This window comes from Meyerozyma guilliermondii, genomic scaffold (genome assembly GCF_000149425.1).
Source record: "Meyerozyma guilliermondii ATCC 6260 scaffold_3 genomic scaffold, whole genome shotgun sequence".
NCBI classification, from domain to species: Eukaryota; Fungi; Ascomycota; class Pichiomycetes; order Serinales; family Debaryomycetaceae; genus Meyerozyma; species Meyerozyma guilliermondii.
In genome coordinates, this window is record NW_001809798.1 from 90,447 (window position 1) to 103,634 (window position 13,188).

Below are 13,188 nucleotides of genomic sequence, written 5' to 3' on the forward strand. Positions count from 1 at the left end.
GTGGTGTATGCTGATAACAATGACTTTGAATTGGCGGTCGTTCAAATGAAAAAAGTAGTAGGCGAGAACAATGTTAGTACTGATGAAGCAGAATTGAAAGCCCAATCAGATTCATTCTTTAGCACTCATCATCCACCCGATCCTTTGAAACAGAAACCAAAAGCATTAGTGTATCCGCTGTCAACAGAAGAGGTTGCTGAACTAGTGAAAATTGCCCATGAGTATCGGGTACCTGTGATTGCAACTTCCGGATTTACTTCACTTGAAGGCCAGGCAATGCACACAAGAGGACCCAATAGCATTGCTATCTCCTTTGCCAACATGCACAAAATCTTGAAAATACACCCAGAAGATCTTGACATGACGGTAGAAGCTGGTACAAGTTGGCAAGATATTGATCAATATCTTTTAAGCAATGACGATACCAGCCATTTGATGTTTGGTCCCGACCCAGGAATGGGTGCTTGCATTGCAGGGATGGTTTCGACTTCAGCTAGTGGCACCAATGCATACAAATATGGAACCCATGAAAGAAAATGTCGTCAACTTGACGGTGGTTTTGGCCGATGGAACTATTATCAAAACCAAGCAACGGCCTCGCAAAACCAGTGCCGGTTACGACATCACCAGGCTCTTTATTGGAGCCGAGGGCACACTAGGAATCATCACTGAAATCACCGTAAAATTGCATGTTCGACCAGTTGTTGAATTCGTAACCTTGGCTTCGTTTCCCCACTATTAAAGATGCCGCCGCCACGGCTCTGGAGATCATTTCCAAGAGCGGCTTGCAACCCAATGCCATTGAGATATTGAACGAAGCTATGGTATCATTTGTCAACTCGAGTCAAGGACAAAATGATCATAAATTTTTGGAGAAACCAACACTTCTCTTCAAATTTGGCGGTCCCACTAAAAAGGACGTTGATACCCAGGTTGAAGTTGCAAGGAAAATTGCATCGAAAAACCTGCTCATCAACTTGGAAACATCTAGTAATCGTGAAGATAACGACACCTTATGGACAGCTCGTCGAGCAGGACTTTGGTCTACCTACGAATATGGTTCCAAAGTGCTAGAAAACAAAGATGATGTTCAAGTTTGGACCACAGACATTGCCGTACCCATTTCAAAATTGGCTCAGGTGATTTCAGAGACAAATGACGATATTCGAGCTCTGGGATTTGGAGACAAGTTCTCGATCATGGGCCACATTGGAGATGGAAACTGCCATTTTCTCATCCTCTACAACTCTCCTGACTACAAAAAAGTACAGAAAGTGGTCGACAGAATGGTATACCGAGCAATTGACCTCGAGGGAACCTGTACTGGTGAGCATGGAGTTGGAATAGGAAAGAGAAAATATTTGAACAAAGAGCTCGGAAAAGAAACCGTTGATTTGATGAGACACCTCAAACTCCTGATGGATCCAAGAAGAATCCTAAACCCTGATAAGATTTTCCGTGTAGACCCTTCGGACACTTTGGATGCTCAATTTGATGCGGCACACATCCATGATCATGGATGTTGTAGTTAGCTATATGAACCCTCAATCCAATATAGAATGAAAGAGTAAAGCACCCTCTTTTAAAAAATCGATTGGTCAGTGACTTGCAACTATTTCGAAGTCCAAACAAGTTCTATGCTAATCGATTAAACCGTCCCATGTATATGTCAGTACCTGCATATACCCACTCAATAAATTTCACTCAATCTACTATCTAGCCATGGTTTCTCTGCAAGCACAAGCTCCTGGCGCCGTGGATCTCCAGGCCCAATCTGATATATGCACCAAGGTCCATAGCTTCAAAAACCCAAACAGACCACCTCCAGGAGGTGCACGAAGGTTTAAGCCAGCACGTCAGATGTTGGGAGACGAAATCAAGTACCTTCAAAGCAAACTGAATATAAAGTTCGATACCCCTACATACGTCTCTGTGGCTGCTCCACCCAGCTTGAAGCCTGCAAAGCATTATTGTGACATTACAGGACTTCCTGCTCGTTACAAAAATCCCAGTAACGGATTGAGGTTTTACAATGTTGAAATATACCAAGAAGTAATCAAGCATATGCCACCTGGAGTGGACCAGGAGTACTTGAGTTTGCGTGGAGCCAACGTTGTATTGAAGTGATGAAAAGAAGAATCAATATACAAGAATAACTTACATTGATACTAGTGTAGATTTCACCGAAAAAAGTAATGAAGTAAAGTACAGTGTTCACGTTGCTGAAGGTTCTGGTAAAGTTCTGGTGATGGTTCTAGTGAAGTGCAATTGGTTGAAACTTGAAGAAAGGGAACTTGGTTTCCAAAGGAGGTATGTGACGTAGTCTGAGGTGTTTTCTGATGAGTTCTGGTTTTGAGTATTCTGAGTTTAGTTGTGTGTCAGTGCTTCAGCTTCGCCTTGCCCATTCCACTGCTCCACAATCTCCCGTATGCTATTGTCAAACTTTGGGTTCCTTGGAGCACAGATGCCAGATCGTTCTGGTCGATGCAACTGAACTGGATTACAAACTATGCGAAGATAACATCGTAAAATGCGAGAAAAAAAAGGTCATTAAAACTCTGTTTTACCGTCTCACCCTCCTCCTCAACAGTTTCTGTAGTTGTTCCTACTATTATTTTGAGACCAGTGCTGGTTTCATTACCATATACTGTGACATCATCTTGAACAAAAAGAAGAGTAGCACCACCCAAATCAAGTTCTGCCAGCCGTTGCTCCTGCTGCTGCTGCTCGTGCAACGATAATGTCATCGGCGAGGCAAAAATATCAAGCGCCATGTGTGAAAGAAAATTATACTTGAGAAACCGATTGGCATTGACAGTGTCTTCACCAGTTACGTTTTTGGGTAAGTCAAATGCCTGGATATAAAGGGGCGAGTCATCTCGCGAAACGAGTGACACAAAGCAGATCCGACACGCCCTGGACCTCATAAATGCAATTGTGGACTGTGAATGTGGGAATAGTGAGTCTCTGGTCCACTATCGCCAGAAACCTAGGTGATCGGGCGCTTACGTAATCACCAATCCATACGGCTCGATTCAATTAGACGTGAGCTGTAGAGATGTTTTCCACAAGAAGTCCGCATTGCAAGCCTGATTCAGGTATGATTGGATGATTTTGCAATTCGCAAAGTGAAATCAGAATTTTGATAGTAAGATACGATATCATTGTAGTATTTTTGTCATTAATTTCTGGTGCGGAGAATACAGTGGAAACGCCCAGCTAATATACACCAAGTTCTTGTTATAGTTTTGCAGCGATCGACTAGCACATGCCTTCTCTTGCCGAATCCATCTAGCATTTTGAACTTTTCGCAATCAAAGCTATCTGATTATCGCGCAACTTTCACCGCTAGTATAAATTTTTGGGGAAGTACTAGAAATGGGCGATAAGTAAGTAGGCAGATAGAGAGATAATTAATTGCTTAAGCCAACTCTCTTCAATGGCTGCTGTCGGAGTATTGACGGTAACATCGTACCGAGTTTCGGCAAAACACGAAAATGCCGATCGAAGCATGGGAGCTATAAATTGCCGGTGCTGCCAAAATGGAAATCGTAAGATTAAATCAAAGGATGAGTGTGCCTACAATTGACTACGAACAGTTGTGGGAAGATATCACAGTCAAGACTTGCCAATGGAGTCAATTGAAGGAAAATTCTTCCGGTATCAGTAGACTATCGTTATCTGAGGAAGACAAAAAAGTACGCGATTGGTTCGTTGCCGAATGCAAGTTGTTGGGATGTGAGATAAAAGTTGACCGAGTGGGAAACATATTTGCGGTATACACCGATGTGTTGCATCCGGGATGAGTCCGATCGTATGGGAGTCATTAGATACTCACCATAGGAGGACGCTCCGATGGAATCTGGGTGGTGGTGTCTGCTAGGAGTATTACGAGCTATCAAGCGTAGTGGTTACAAACCGTACTTTCCACTAGCTGCTGTAAATTGGACTAATGAAGAAGGAGCTCGATATCTGAAAATGTGCATGAGCTCTGGCGTTTGGTGTGGGCAATTATCGCCTGATGAGATTCTCAAACTTAAAGATATCGATGGAAAAAAAGTCCTGCTGGAATTGGAGGCTATTGGGTACAATGGACCCATAGCGCCTGATCACAAGGTTAACAAATTGAGTGCTCACTTTGAATTGCATATTGAGCAGGGTCCAAAACTCGAGGAGATGTTGGCGCATGAAGGCGGCAGTATTGGTATAGGAATCGTACAAGGAATCCAAGCCATGAGATGGTACCAAGTTGAAATAGAGGGACAAGAAGGACATGCTGGAGCGCTCGAAATGGTCAGAAGACACGATGCATTGGTTGCAGCTTCTAGATTAGTCTTGGACCTCGATGAGGCAGCTAGAGCGACGCAAAGTGTTGCAACCGTTGGTAGGCTCATACCAAAGACGATCGCTCCAAACACAATAGTGGGAAAGGTTGACTTGATATTCGACTGTAGGGCAATTAAAGAGTCCCAGTTAGACTCGATCATTCAAAAGGTTGAAAGTACAATTAAATCACTATCGCAAGATGGAGGTTATCATATTGAAATGCGTCAAATTTGGGCCCACAAAGCTGTAACTTTCAACGAAGATTGCATTGCAGCAGTTGAGGAAGTACTTGAAACAAGACCAGACATCCCAACATTAAAAATGTTTAGCGCTGCTGGTCATGATAGCGCATCAACGGCTTCTGTAGTTCCCACTACAATGATCTTCGTGCCTTCTGTGGGGGGAATTTCCCATAATCCTGCCGAGTTCACAACTAAGGATCAATGTAAAGCTGGTGCAGAAGTCTTACTCGAATCAGTGTTGGGCTACGACAAAAAACTAAAAGCATCGATGGAGGCACCGGGAAATCAGATTGAGAAAGGTACATAAAAGGATTCATAGATTTTGTCGAGCATTCTATATCTATTCGTTAATCGATACTATTTGAAAAAACGAGTTCAAGTCATTACTAATTGACCGGGCAGCCATGTTTCCACACGCAGATTGAAATTGGAGAATTGACAAAGGTTCTAATATTTCATAAAAGCCTTTCCGGCCCTTCATTATGTTACTGATAAGAACTATCAGAATGGCAGAATACAAGTAATTTGAGTCGTAAAACCCTAATTTTGATATCAATTGATTATCTTTGCAAAACTTCATTAGTTTGATGATGCTTGTAGCAGCAGCAAGTCCTGTTATGACTGGTTGCGACGACCAAATTGTGTCATTGAATTTTGGAGAATTCATAGACGCTAAATTGAAATAGTACAAAAAAACTGGGCGTAGTGCCAAAATGGTCGTCTGGTTGTAAAACAAAAGTAACGATGCGTCCTTTCTTTCTTTAACAGTGGATGTTTCAAGTGAGGGTCTAATAGCAGCAGGTAGCTCTTTTTTAAACTGCTCGAGACTATCCAAGACAGAAAAGATTTGCAGCATGTCTTTGGCGATATTAAAGGATTTGGCATAGATGGTCGAGAGTATTTTCGACGTAATAACCGCCAACTTGATGTTCAAAGTAAAGTAAGTGTGATCGAAAAAGAGTCCTTCCTCGTCTGTTCCTAGCTGCGTCCTTGAAGGTAACGGAACATCCACATGGTCAACGCATATATGCTGCGGGGTGCCCAAGAGCGAAACACAAAACATTTCCATAACAAATGCCGTCCACCATGTTCGTGATCTATGTTCCTTTACTACTGGACTGACGTTTGACCCAGGCAGTTTGTGAAGGCCGATATGGAGGGCTTTTCTTACGGCACACGCACTATGAATTGAAGCAAGTCCTCTCTGATTGAGGATAAGGAGGTACCACGCAAATAGGATGTGGGTTTGTATTGCAATCAAGGAGAAACTCGAGTTAACTTCATGCAGATACTTGAGGGCCAATTTGAAGTACAGATAGCCCGGAAAATCGTCCGTGACAATCGTATTTTTATCGTACACAGCTCCCAAGGACATCACTAGACAGAATTGCGATACAACCATAGGATGATTTCGATCTATACCGTTAGAGTAAATAGAATCGATGTTCAATAGGAGCTCGTCGTATAAAAAAAAGTGATAGTCATATTGCAAAAAACTCAAAAACTTTTTAAGGTTGTCCACAACTGCCACGCCAGCGGGAAGTGTCGCATCGTCATCGACATCAATATTTGGGGGTGTCAAGCTCTTCGCTATTGAATTTTAATGCCAGATCTGGGTCGATCACATTAGCGACTCTGGCTAAGAATTCTTGCGTGTTGCTAGAAAGGAGCGGCTCGAAATGAGCAGTAGAGTCAAATTCTTTCGGCAGAGGACTCTGGCTATCTTCAAAAAGTCGTAATCTTTCTCGCAAACCCTCAAGTTCTCGAAGACTTATGTTAATTCGCCGATCCTTGCCCAGGTAGACACAGCGTACATTTCGAGCAGCACAAGACCGGCAAGACGGACGTTCACCGGAGCATTTTGTTTTCGACTTGTGGCACCTGTTACACCTACATCTGTTAATAATGGGCCCCGGATTTCATTTTGGTCACAACTTACGCTGCCGATGTCCTCATAGATTAATTGCAGTCAAGGCAATTTTGCGTGAAAGAACCCGATCTAATATCGTATTTTTGTGCGGCTCATCATGCGAGTTCGGCAACTATCCAAAATGCCGATCTGTATCGCTCGCTCGAACCGCTCCAACAGATGTCTCAAAGTTATAAAAGAGAGGTGCTTTGGTCCATTAAGGACCACGGTACAGGGAAGGAGACATGATGGAAAAGCTGGAGTTCTCAGAAAGTGTTCTTAAAAGTGAAGAGTTGAGCACTCACGAGGAACAAGATCAAGAGTTCAAGAACATCGAGAAGAGAGTATTAAGAAAATTTGATTTCATCATCATGCCATGTCTTTGCCTAGCCTATCTCTTCTCCACCTTGGACAAGGCAAATATTGGGAATGCTAAGGTGGCTGGTATGAGTGACGACTTGGGGATTGAGTGGTAATCAATTTGGAAATGTTGTAAGTTTACTTTATATCACCTATGTGATAGTTGAAACGCCATTGGCACTCATTCTCAAGTTTGTTGGAGCAAAGTATGTTTTGTCAGTCTTGTGTTTTCTTTTCGGTATATGCTGCTTGTGTACTGCCCTTGCAACCGACTACCATTCCCTCTTGGCATGCAGAATGTTAGTGGGACTTTTCGAAGCAGGTATAATTCCTTGCATCAATGTGTACTTGAGTATGTTGTACACAAAAAAAGAAGTTGCAAAAAGATGTGCAGCCGTTTACTCTGCTGGTGCCGTCTCTGGAGCGTTTGGAGGTTTATTGGCTTATGGGTTGACTAAGATTAACACCGACAAATGGTCCGGATGGCAGTTCTTGTTCGCCGTGGAAGGTGGTTTGACCATTTTGGCAGCTCCAGTAATAATTCTTCTTCTTCCTCGTAACGTAAGGGAAGCTTGGTGGCTCAATAAGGAAGAGAGAAAAGTATTGACCACACGATTGGCAACTTACTCTGATTTTCACCAAGATGAGAAATTCATGTGGTCTGAGGTTGTTAGAGGATTAAAGGATATCAACACAGTTGTGGTATGCCTCTATCAGTTTTGTGTGGATGTCACTTTGTTTGGAATATCAACTTTTTTACCCTCGATTATTCTTGGTATGGGCTACGATTCGTATAAGACTCAGCTTATGACGATCCCATTCTATGTGGTTGCCCTTCTTAGTTTTGCAACAACCTGTTACTTTTCGGACAAGACAGGTAATCGAGGGTTCTTTATTGCTGGAGGAGTGGTTTGTGAAATTATTGGTTATATCATTTTGATTGCTAGTAACCCGCTTGGCTCCAGATATTTCGGTTGTTTGATGATCGGCCTAGGAATCTACATCTGTTCAGGTTTAAGTGTTATGTGGATTAACAACAACAATGCTGGACATTATAAGAGAGCTACAGCCGCAGGTATGTGTACCACTATTGGAAATATCGCTGGTGTACTCGCAGGTCAAATTTACACAGCAGATACGGCTCCACGTTATTTTAAAGGATTGAAGATTGCGCTAGGAATGACATGTGCAGCTTTGGTGTTTTGTTCACTTATGATCTATAATTATTACCTGATGAATAAGAAGAAAGAGAGAATTATAGCCGCTATGAGTGCTGAGGAGATTGACCAAATGAATGCCAATTTGGCTCATAAAGATACTGATTTAACTTTCAAGCTTTTACTTTAAACTCTTTACATAGATTAGAATTGCATAGATATGTTTCTTGGGTTAAGTTATCATTACGAAGCATGAGCTTTGTTATATAGAAGTAAATAGAAAAGCAAACTTTTATCTCATAACAGTACTATGTTTGTAAACTGCTCTAATCTCACAACACTTACATTTACTACATATAAGATGGTCTCCACTCAGATATCCACTTGTTAGTTGGAACAGCCAACTGACTCTTACCTCTAGGTACGAATGCGCCAGATTTGGATGCATCATCGGTGAATTTGCCTTCCTCAAAGACAACCTTACCCTTCAAAATATTGTAACGGGGCCAGTTATGGATATTAAAACCTTCAAAAGGCGTATAGTCACACTCAGTATGCAAATTCTTGGAAGAGATCGAATTTTTGTAAGTTCCTTCAGGATACCAAATAACAATGTCCGCGTCCGACACACCCGGGTTCAAAGTGCCTTTTTGTGGGTATAACCCATAAAGTTTGGCAGGGTTAATGCAATTAAGCTCAACAAATTTGGTCCATGAAATCTTCTTTTCTAGAACTCCGAAGCTTGCGAGAAGAGCTAACCTTGTTTCAACACCAGGGCAGCCATTAGGGATCCACTTGAACTCACCGTTGTGGCCGTTCTTGAAAGCGATACGCTTTCCATCTTCACTGTGATATTTGGTAGGACAGTGATCTGACGAGAAAATAGTAATGGAATTATCCTCGAGTCCGTTCCATACCGCTTGTTGGTCCTTTTCGCTATGGCGGGGTGGTGGCGAGCAAAGGTATTTAGCACCTTCAAAAGGATCGTGACAATGTATCCGCTTCAAGTCCTCAGCTTTGAGAAGGAGATACTGAGGACATGTTTCCGCAAATACACTTAAGCCTCTGGAGCGTGCTTCTCTAATTGATCTTATAGCCTCTGGTGCTGAAACATGGACGAAGAGCACGGGAGAATCCATTGCTTCAGACATAACAATTGCCCTGTTCGTTGCTTCTCCCTCAAAGATAGAAGGACGAGAAATCGCATGATAATAGGGTTCTGTGTGACCCTGTTCCTCCAACGAGTCGATCATCCACTGGATCATATCCCCATTTTCGGCGTGCAACATGACCGTGATTCCACACTTCCTGGCATAATAGAGTACTGTCATCAAATCATAATCCCTCATTTGCAACTTGGGGTAGGTCATAAACAACTTAATGCTCGTCACTTTCCCCTCCTCTGCCAATAAAGTCAATTGTTGCTCAAGACAGTCTTTCTCAATTTTATACATGACTAAATGCAATGAATAATCACAATAAAGCATGTCTCCACACTTTTCTTGACACTTTTTTATAGTTCGGATTAGAGCTTCGGCGCCCAGGTCATTTGGATCTTGTGATGCAAATGCAATGATAGTTGTTGTTCCTCCCGCAGCTGCGCTTCGGGTTCCCAGTTCGAAGTCGTCCGAAATTTTTCCAAAGAGATCTAATGGCTCTTTTAGGTGAACATGAGCATCTACACCACCTGGAGTAACTATTGCACCCTCCGCATCGATCACTTTTCTTGACGTCGCTTTTGACAAGTCCCCAATTTTTGCTATCTTTCCATCTTGCACACCGATATCGGCCCTCCTTAAATACTCGGTGCACACAAATCCATTCTAGTTGTTAGAGAAACATTTGATTCAACAAAGCACCTTTGGTTACTTACCGTAATTATTAAATCGAACATCTTTTTTGTTAGTTGCGGATTGTAAGAAGCTTTTATTGATTTTGCAGCCATACAGGCTTACTTTCGGCACGCGCCTTAATTGATCGGTGGTTGCGAAAAATGCCGAACTTGCATTCGGCATGAGATGCCGAAGTGATTTCAATATAAATTGAAGGGTACCGCCTCCATTGAAATCAGGAAATGACGCACGATAGATTGGATATAGTTGTGGTTGGTGGCGGAATTGCTGGTTTATCAGCAGCCATTTCTATCGCATTAAATGGCCACAACGCAATTGTCTTAGAAGCCGCAAAGGAAGTTAAAGAAGTGGGTGCAGGTATCCAAATCTCCAGTAATTCAACAAAAATCTTGAAAAGATGGGGCATTTGGGATACCTTAGAGCCGAAGGCTAACATCCCACTCTTCACTGATTTCAGACATTATAAAACAAATGAAATTTACTCGGTAGCAGATCATACTTTGATGGCTGAGCTCTATGGAGGCCCATTCGGGAATCTTCACAGAGCTACATTACATCAGCTGTTGTTGGATAAAGCTTTGTCTCTTGGTGTAGTTGTGCAACCCAACTCACGGGTACATAGCATTAATTTTGACGAACCGTCAGTAACACTCGAGAATCAAATTGTGGTTAGAGGTGATTTTATTGTTGGTGCAGACGGTTACAAGTCAAAGTGCTCGGAAAATTTTAGGGGAGCTCATGATAAGCCAAAGTTTTCAGGGGATATGGCATACCGGATTATTGTCGATTTTGACGACGTTAGTCAAGATGTGCTCTTGGAGGATATAGCAAACGACAACTGTATCCACTACTGGATGGGCCCAGATACTCACTTTGTATCTTATGCCTGCGACAATAATAGATATTATAACGTTGTTATCCTCACCAAGTGTGACCGAGAACCAGATTTCGGGACGTCATCAAGTGAAGCTGACTTACAGGAGATGTGCGCCAAATTCAAAGATTGGCATCCACTTCTTCAACAAATGTTAACAAAGGTGAAAGCAACCTCTACTTGGCAATTGTGGATGAGGGATACGGCATCTGAATGGTCCCATGCTAACGGACAATTTACCTTAGCGGGAGATGCTGCTCATGTAACTGTCCCATATATAGGTCAAGGAGCCGGAATGGGCATTGAGGACGGGTGTGTTATAGGTGAGGCGCTTGGCAGAATCAAATCAAAAAAGGACTTGGCAACGGCAGTTCAAGCGTACGACAAAGTCAGAATCGAAAGATGCGCCAGAATTGTTCAGATGAGCAGAGACATGGGTGTCATAATGCACTTGCAGGATGGTCCAGCAGCCGAGAGCAGAAACGAGATTATGAAGTTGCCCTTTCCTCTCAAAGGTGACCCAAATCTCTGGAGAGACCCTTCCAATGCAGAGTGGCTATATGGTTTCGATCCCTTCAAGGCAACGGAAGAAGCATTCAATAACTGCAGTCATAATCTGTAAACGACTATTATAATCCAGAATTTGACATTTTGAGCCCTATTAAGCTATCAGTAGTCAAACGCTTTATAATATACCGAATTTACAACGGCGACTCTGCGACTTTGGAACGTCGGCCCGCGAATTTAAAAGCTTCAAGATAAGGAATTTTTGTGGAAAATACTGTACCTAAAGTGATTTGAGTGATCAGAACTTGAATCGATGATACACGGGTGAAATCATATCAATAAGAAGCACAGAAGAATAAAACATAGTAGAAATATGACTTCCCTCTATTCACATAAAGAAGGATCACCTCCGCCATTGCCCAGTCGACGTCAGCAAGCTCCTCCAAAACCACCAAAACTTCCTCAAAGAAGATACCAAAACGACGAGGAAGAGGCTCCACCCTTGCCCAGGAGAAGCCAGTCACCTTTTGAGGTGAATTTGGTCACACCAGTCATTCGAAAACGAGAACCTCCAATAAAACCGAAAGCATCAAAACCAACATTAAACGCTGAAAAGAGACCACAATATGGTGCTAACGACACAAAAGTGGTCAATGATGATCGCAAATTGAAAACGAACGAAAGTGACGCTGAAACTACTAAAAAGACATTTAACAATACATCGTTTGGGACTAAACCAGCTACCAAGTACAAGTCTTTTCTCGATCTTGAACAGCAAATAAAGACAGGACAACGAATTGGCGAGTCAAATGAAAAGACACCCAAACCGACTGCCCCGAAAAAACCTGCCAAAATTGCACACACACCTCTGGAAGAACAGAAGCCTGAGAAAGCCACGAAAGAGCCTGCAAATGGTCCTTTAAAAGGTCCTGGGTTTATTGCGAAGTCATTCACGAAAATCACAAGCCCAGCTCGTGCCTCCGAGACAGAAAAACCTATAGATTCTGAAAATTTCAGAGGGTCAGAACCACCAGAATCCAAAGAACCACCCAAAGAGCCAGTAAAAGGGCCCGGATTCATTGCAATGTCCTTCACCAAAGAAAGTCTTCCTCACAAACCAAGACCTCATGTGGGTCCCAAGCCTGACATAAAAGAAAGTTCCACATCACAACCTTCTGAAACCACAGAACAGAAACCACCAAAGCCAAAACCTAGAATTGGAGCCAAGCCTCCACTGAAGACAAGTGAAGCACCAACAGCAGAAAAAGGCCCTGGGTTTATTGTAATGCCGTTTACCAAAGTTGCGGCTCCCAGCAATCAAGAAAGACCACTGAAACCCCAGCCTTTGACTTCGAAATCTCAGCCATTGGCTCCCAAGACACCTCCAAAACCATCGAAACCAGCATCCCCTGCTGCCTTAAAGACTCGTTCCATTTCAATCGGAGCACTGGCACCAACTAACACCGAAGCAATTGGTGCACTCTCAAGACTCAAACCTACCAAACCAGTCCAGAATTCGAGCAAGCATATCACTCTAAATGAGAACAAATCTAGTGACAGTGTCAATTCCAAATCATCGTTATCATTCAATGATCATCTTTCGTCGCTTCTCAAAACCAACACTTTGCCAAGCCTTTCTGCTGCAGAGAAGCCGCAACCACCTCAAAGGTCTACAACTTTACCCGACATTACTGGTCCTGCAAAAATCACCCACGCAAACAAGAAGAGGGCAAAGGGCCCCAAGAGAAGACTTCCTGGTAAATCCTCGTCAAATACTTCTAAAGGGTCAATTTCTTCCTTGTCATCTACACCAACGTTGCTGCAAAAAGCACCATTAGCAACATTGAAAAAAACATCACCAGTGGTCAAAAAAACACCTCCGCCCGTCAACAAGGCTTCTAAACCTAAGGTTGCATCCAAACCAGACCCCATTGTCGTAAATAACTAATCAAGTCATTCT

General features: G+C 42.7%; 10 protein-coding genes across 10 annotated transcripts; 7 read left to right on the top strand and 3 right to left on the bottom strand. All coding sequences in view use genetic code 12, as the record gives it.

Moving 5' to 3' along the window:
- Positions 1-45: 45 nt before the first annotated feature.
- Positions 46-672, top strand: PGUG_02342 (FAD-binding oxidoreductase; the record flags this gene model as incomplete). The annotated part of the gene is made up of 1 exon (XM_001484563.1): positions 46-672. The coding sequence occupies one exon, from the start codon at positions 46-48 to the stop codon at positions 670-672; it is 627 nt and encodes a 208-aa protein (XP_001484613.2).
- A 149-nt stretch (positions 673-821) lies between these two features.
- PGUG_02343 (uncharacterized protein) lies at positions 822-1,532 on the top strand (the record flags this gene model as incomplete). Its single annotated transcript, XM_001484564.1, has 1 exon — positions 822-1,532. The coding sequence occupies one exon, from the start codon at positions 822-824 to the stop codon at positions 1,530-1,532; it is 711 nt and encodes a 236-aa protein (XP_001484614.2).
- A 190-nt stretch (positions 1,533-1,722) lies between these two features.
- PGUG_02344 (uncharacterized protein) lies at positions 1,723-2,127 on the top strand (the record flags this gene model as incomplete). The annotated part of the gene is made up of 1 exon (XM_001484565.1): positions 1,723-2,127. The coding sequence occupies one exon, from the start codon at positions 1,723-1,725 to the stop codon at positions 2,125-2,127; it is 405 nt and encodes a 134-aa protein (XP_001484615.2).
- A 380-nt stretch (positions 2,128-2,507) lies between these two features.
- Positions 2,508-2,927, bottom strand: PGUG_02345 (uncharacterized protein; the record flags this gene model as incomplete). Its single annotated transcript, XM_001484566.1, has 1 exon — positions 2,508-2,927. The coding sequence occupies one exon, from the start codon at positions 2,925-2,927 to the stop codon at positions 2,508-2,510; it is 420 nt and encodes a 139-aa protein (XP_001484616.2).
- A 928-nt stretch (positions 2,928-3,855) lies between these two features.
- PGUG_02346 (uncharacterized protein) lies at positions 3,856-4,875 on the top strand (the record flags this gene model as incomplete). Its single annotated transcript, XM_001484567.1, has 1 exon — positions 3,856-4,875. The coding sequence occupies one exon, from the start codon at positions 3,856-3,858 to the stop codon at positions 4,873-4,875; it is 1,020 nt and encodes a 339-aa protein (XP_001484617.2).
- A 33-nt stretch (positions 4,876-4,908) lies between these two features.
- Positions 4,909-5,970, bottom strand: PGUG_02347 (fungal specific transcription factor domain-containing protein; the record flags this gene model as incomplete). Its single annotated transcript, XM_001484568.1, has 1 exon — positions 4,909-5,970. One exon carries the CDS (start codon positions 5,968-5,970, stop codon positions 4,909-4,911), a length of 1,062 nt encoding a protein of 353 aa, XP_001484618.2.
- A 1,164-nt stretch (positions 5,971-7,134) lies between these two features.
- PGUG_02348 (uncharacterized protein) lies at positions 7,135-8,184 on the top strand (the record flags this gene model as incomplete). Its single annotated transcript, XM_001484569.1, has 1 exon — positions 7,135-8,184. One exon carries the CDS (start codon positions 7,135-7,137, stop codon positions 8,182-8,184), a length of 1,050 nt encoding a protein of 349 aa, XP_001484619.2.
- A 160-nt stretch (positions 8,185-8,344) lies between these two features.
- On the bottom strand, positions 8,345-9,481 carry PGUG_02349 (uncharacterized protein; the record flags this gene model as incomplete). The annotated part of the gene is made up of 1 exon (XM_001484570.1): positions 8,345-9,481. One exon carries the CDS (start codon positions 9,479-9,481, stop codon positions 8,345-8,347), a length of 1,137 nt encoding a protein of 378 aa, XP_001484620.1.
- Positions 9,482-10,068: 587 nt separating this feature from the next.
- On the top strand, positions 10,069-11,343 carry PGUG_02350 (uncharacterized protein; the record flags this gene model as incomplete). The annotated part of the gene is made up of 1 exon (XM_001484571.1): positions 10,069-11,343. The coding sequence occupies one exon, from the start codon at positions 10,069-10,071 to the stop codon at positions 11,341-11,343; it is 1,275 nt and encodes a 424-aa protein (XP_001484621.2).
- Positions 11,344-11,601: 258 nt separating this feature from the next.
- Positions 11,602-13,176, top strand: PGUG_02351 (uncharacterized protein; the record flags this gene model as incomplete). Its single annotated transcript, XM_001484572.1, has 1 exon — positions 11,602-13,176. One exon carries the CDS (start codon positions 11,602-11,604, stop codon positions 13,174-13,176), a length of 1,575 nt encoding a protein of 524 aa, XP_001484622.2.
- Between the last annotated feature and the right edge of the window lie 12 nt (positions 13,177-13,188).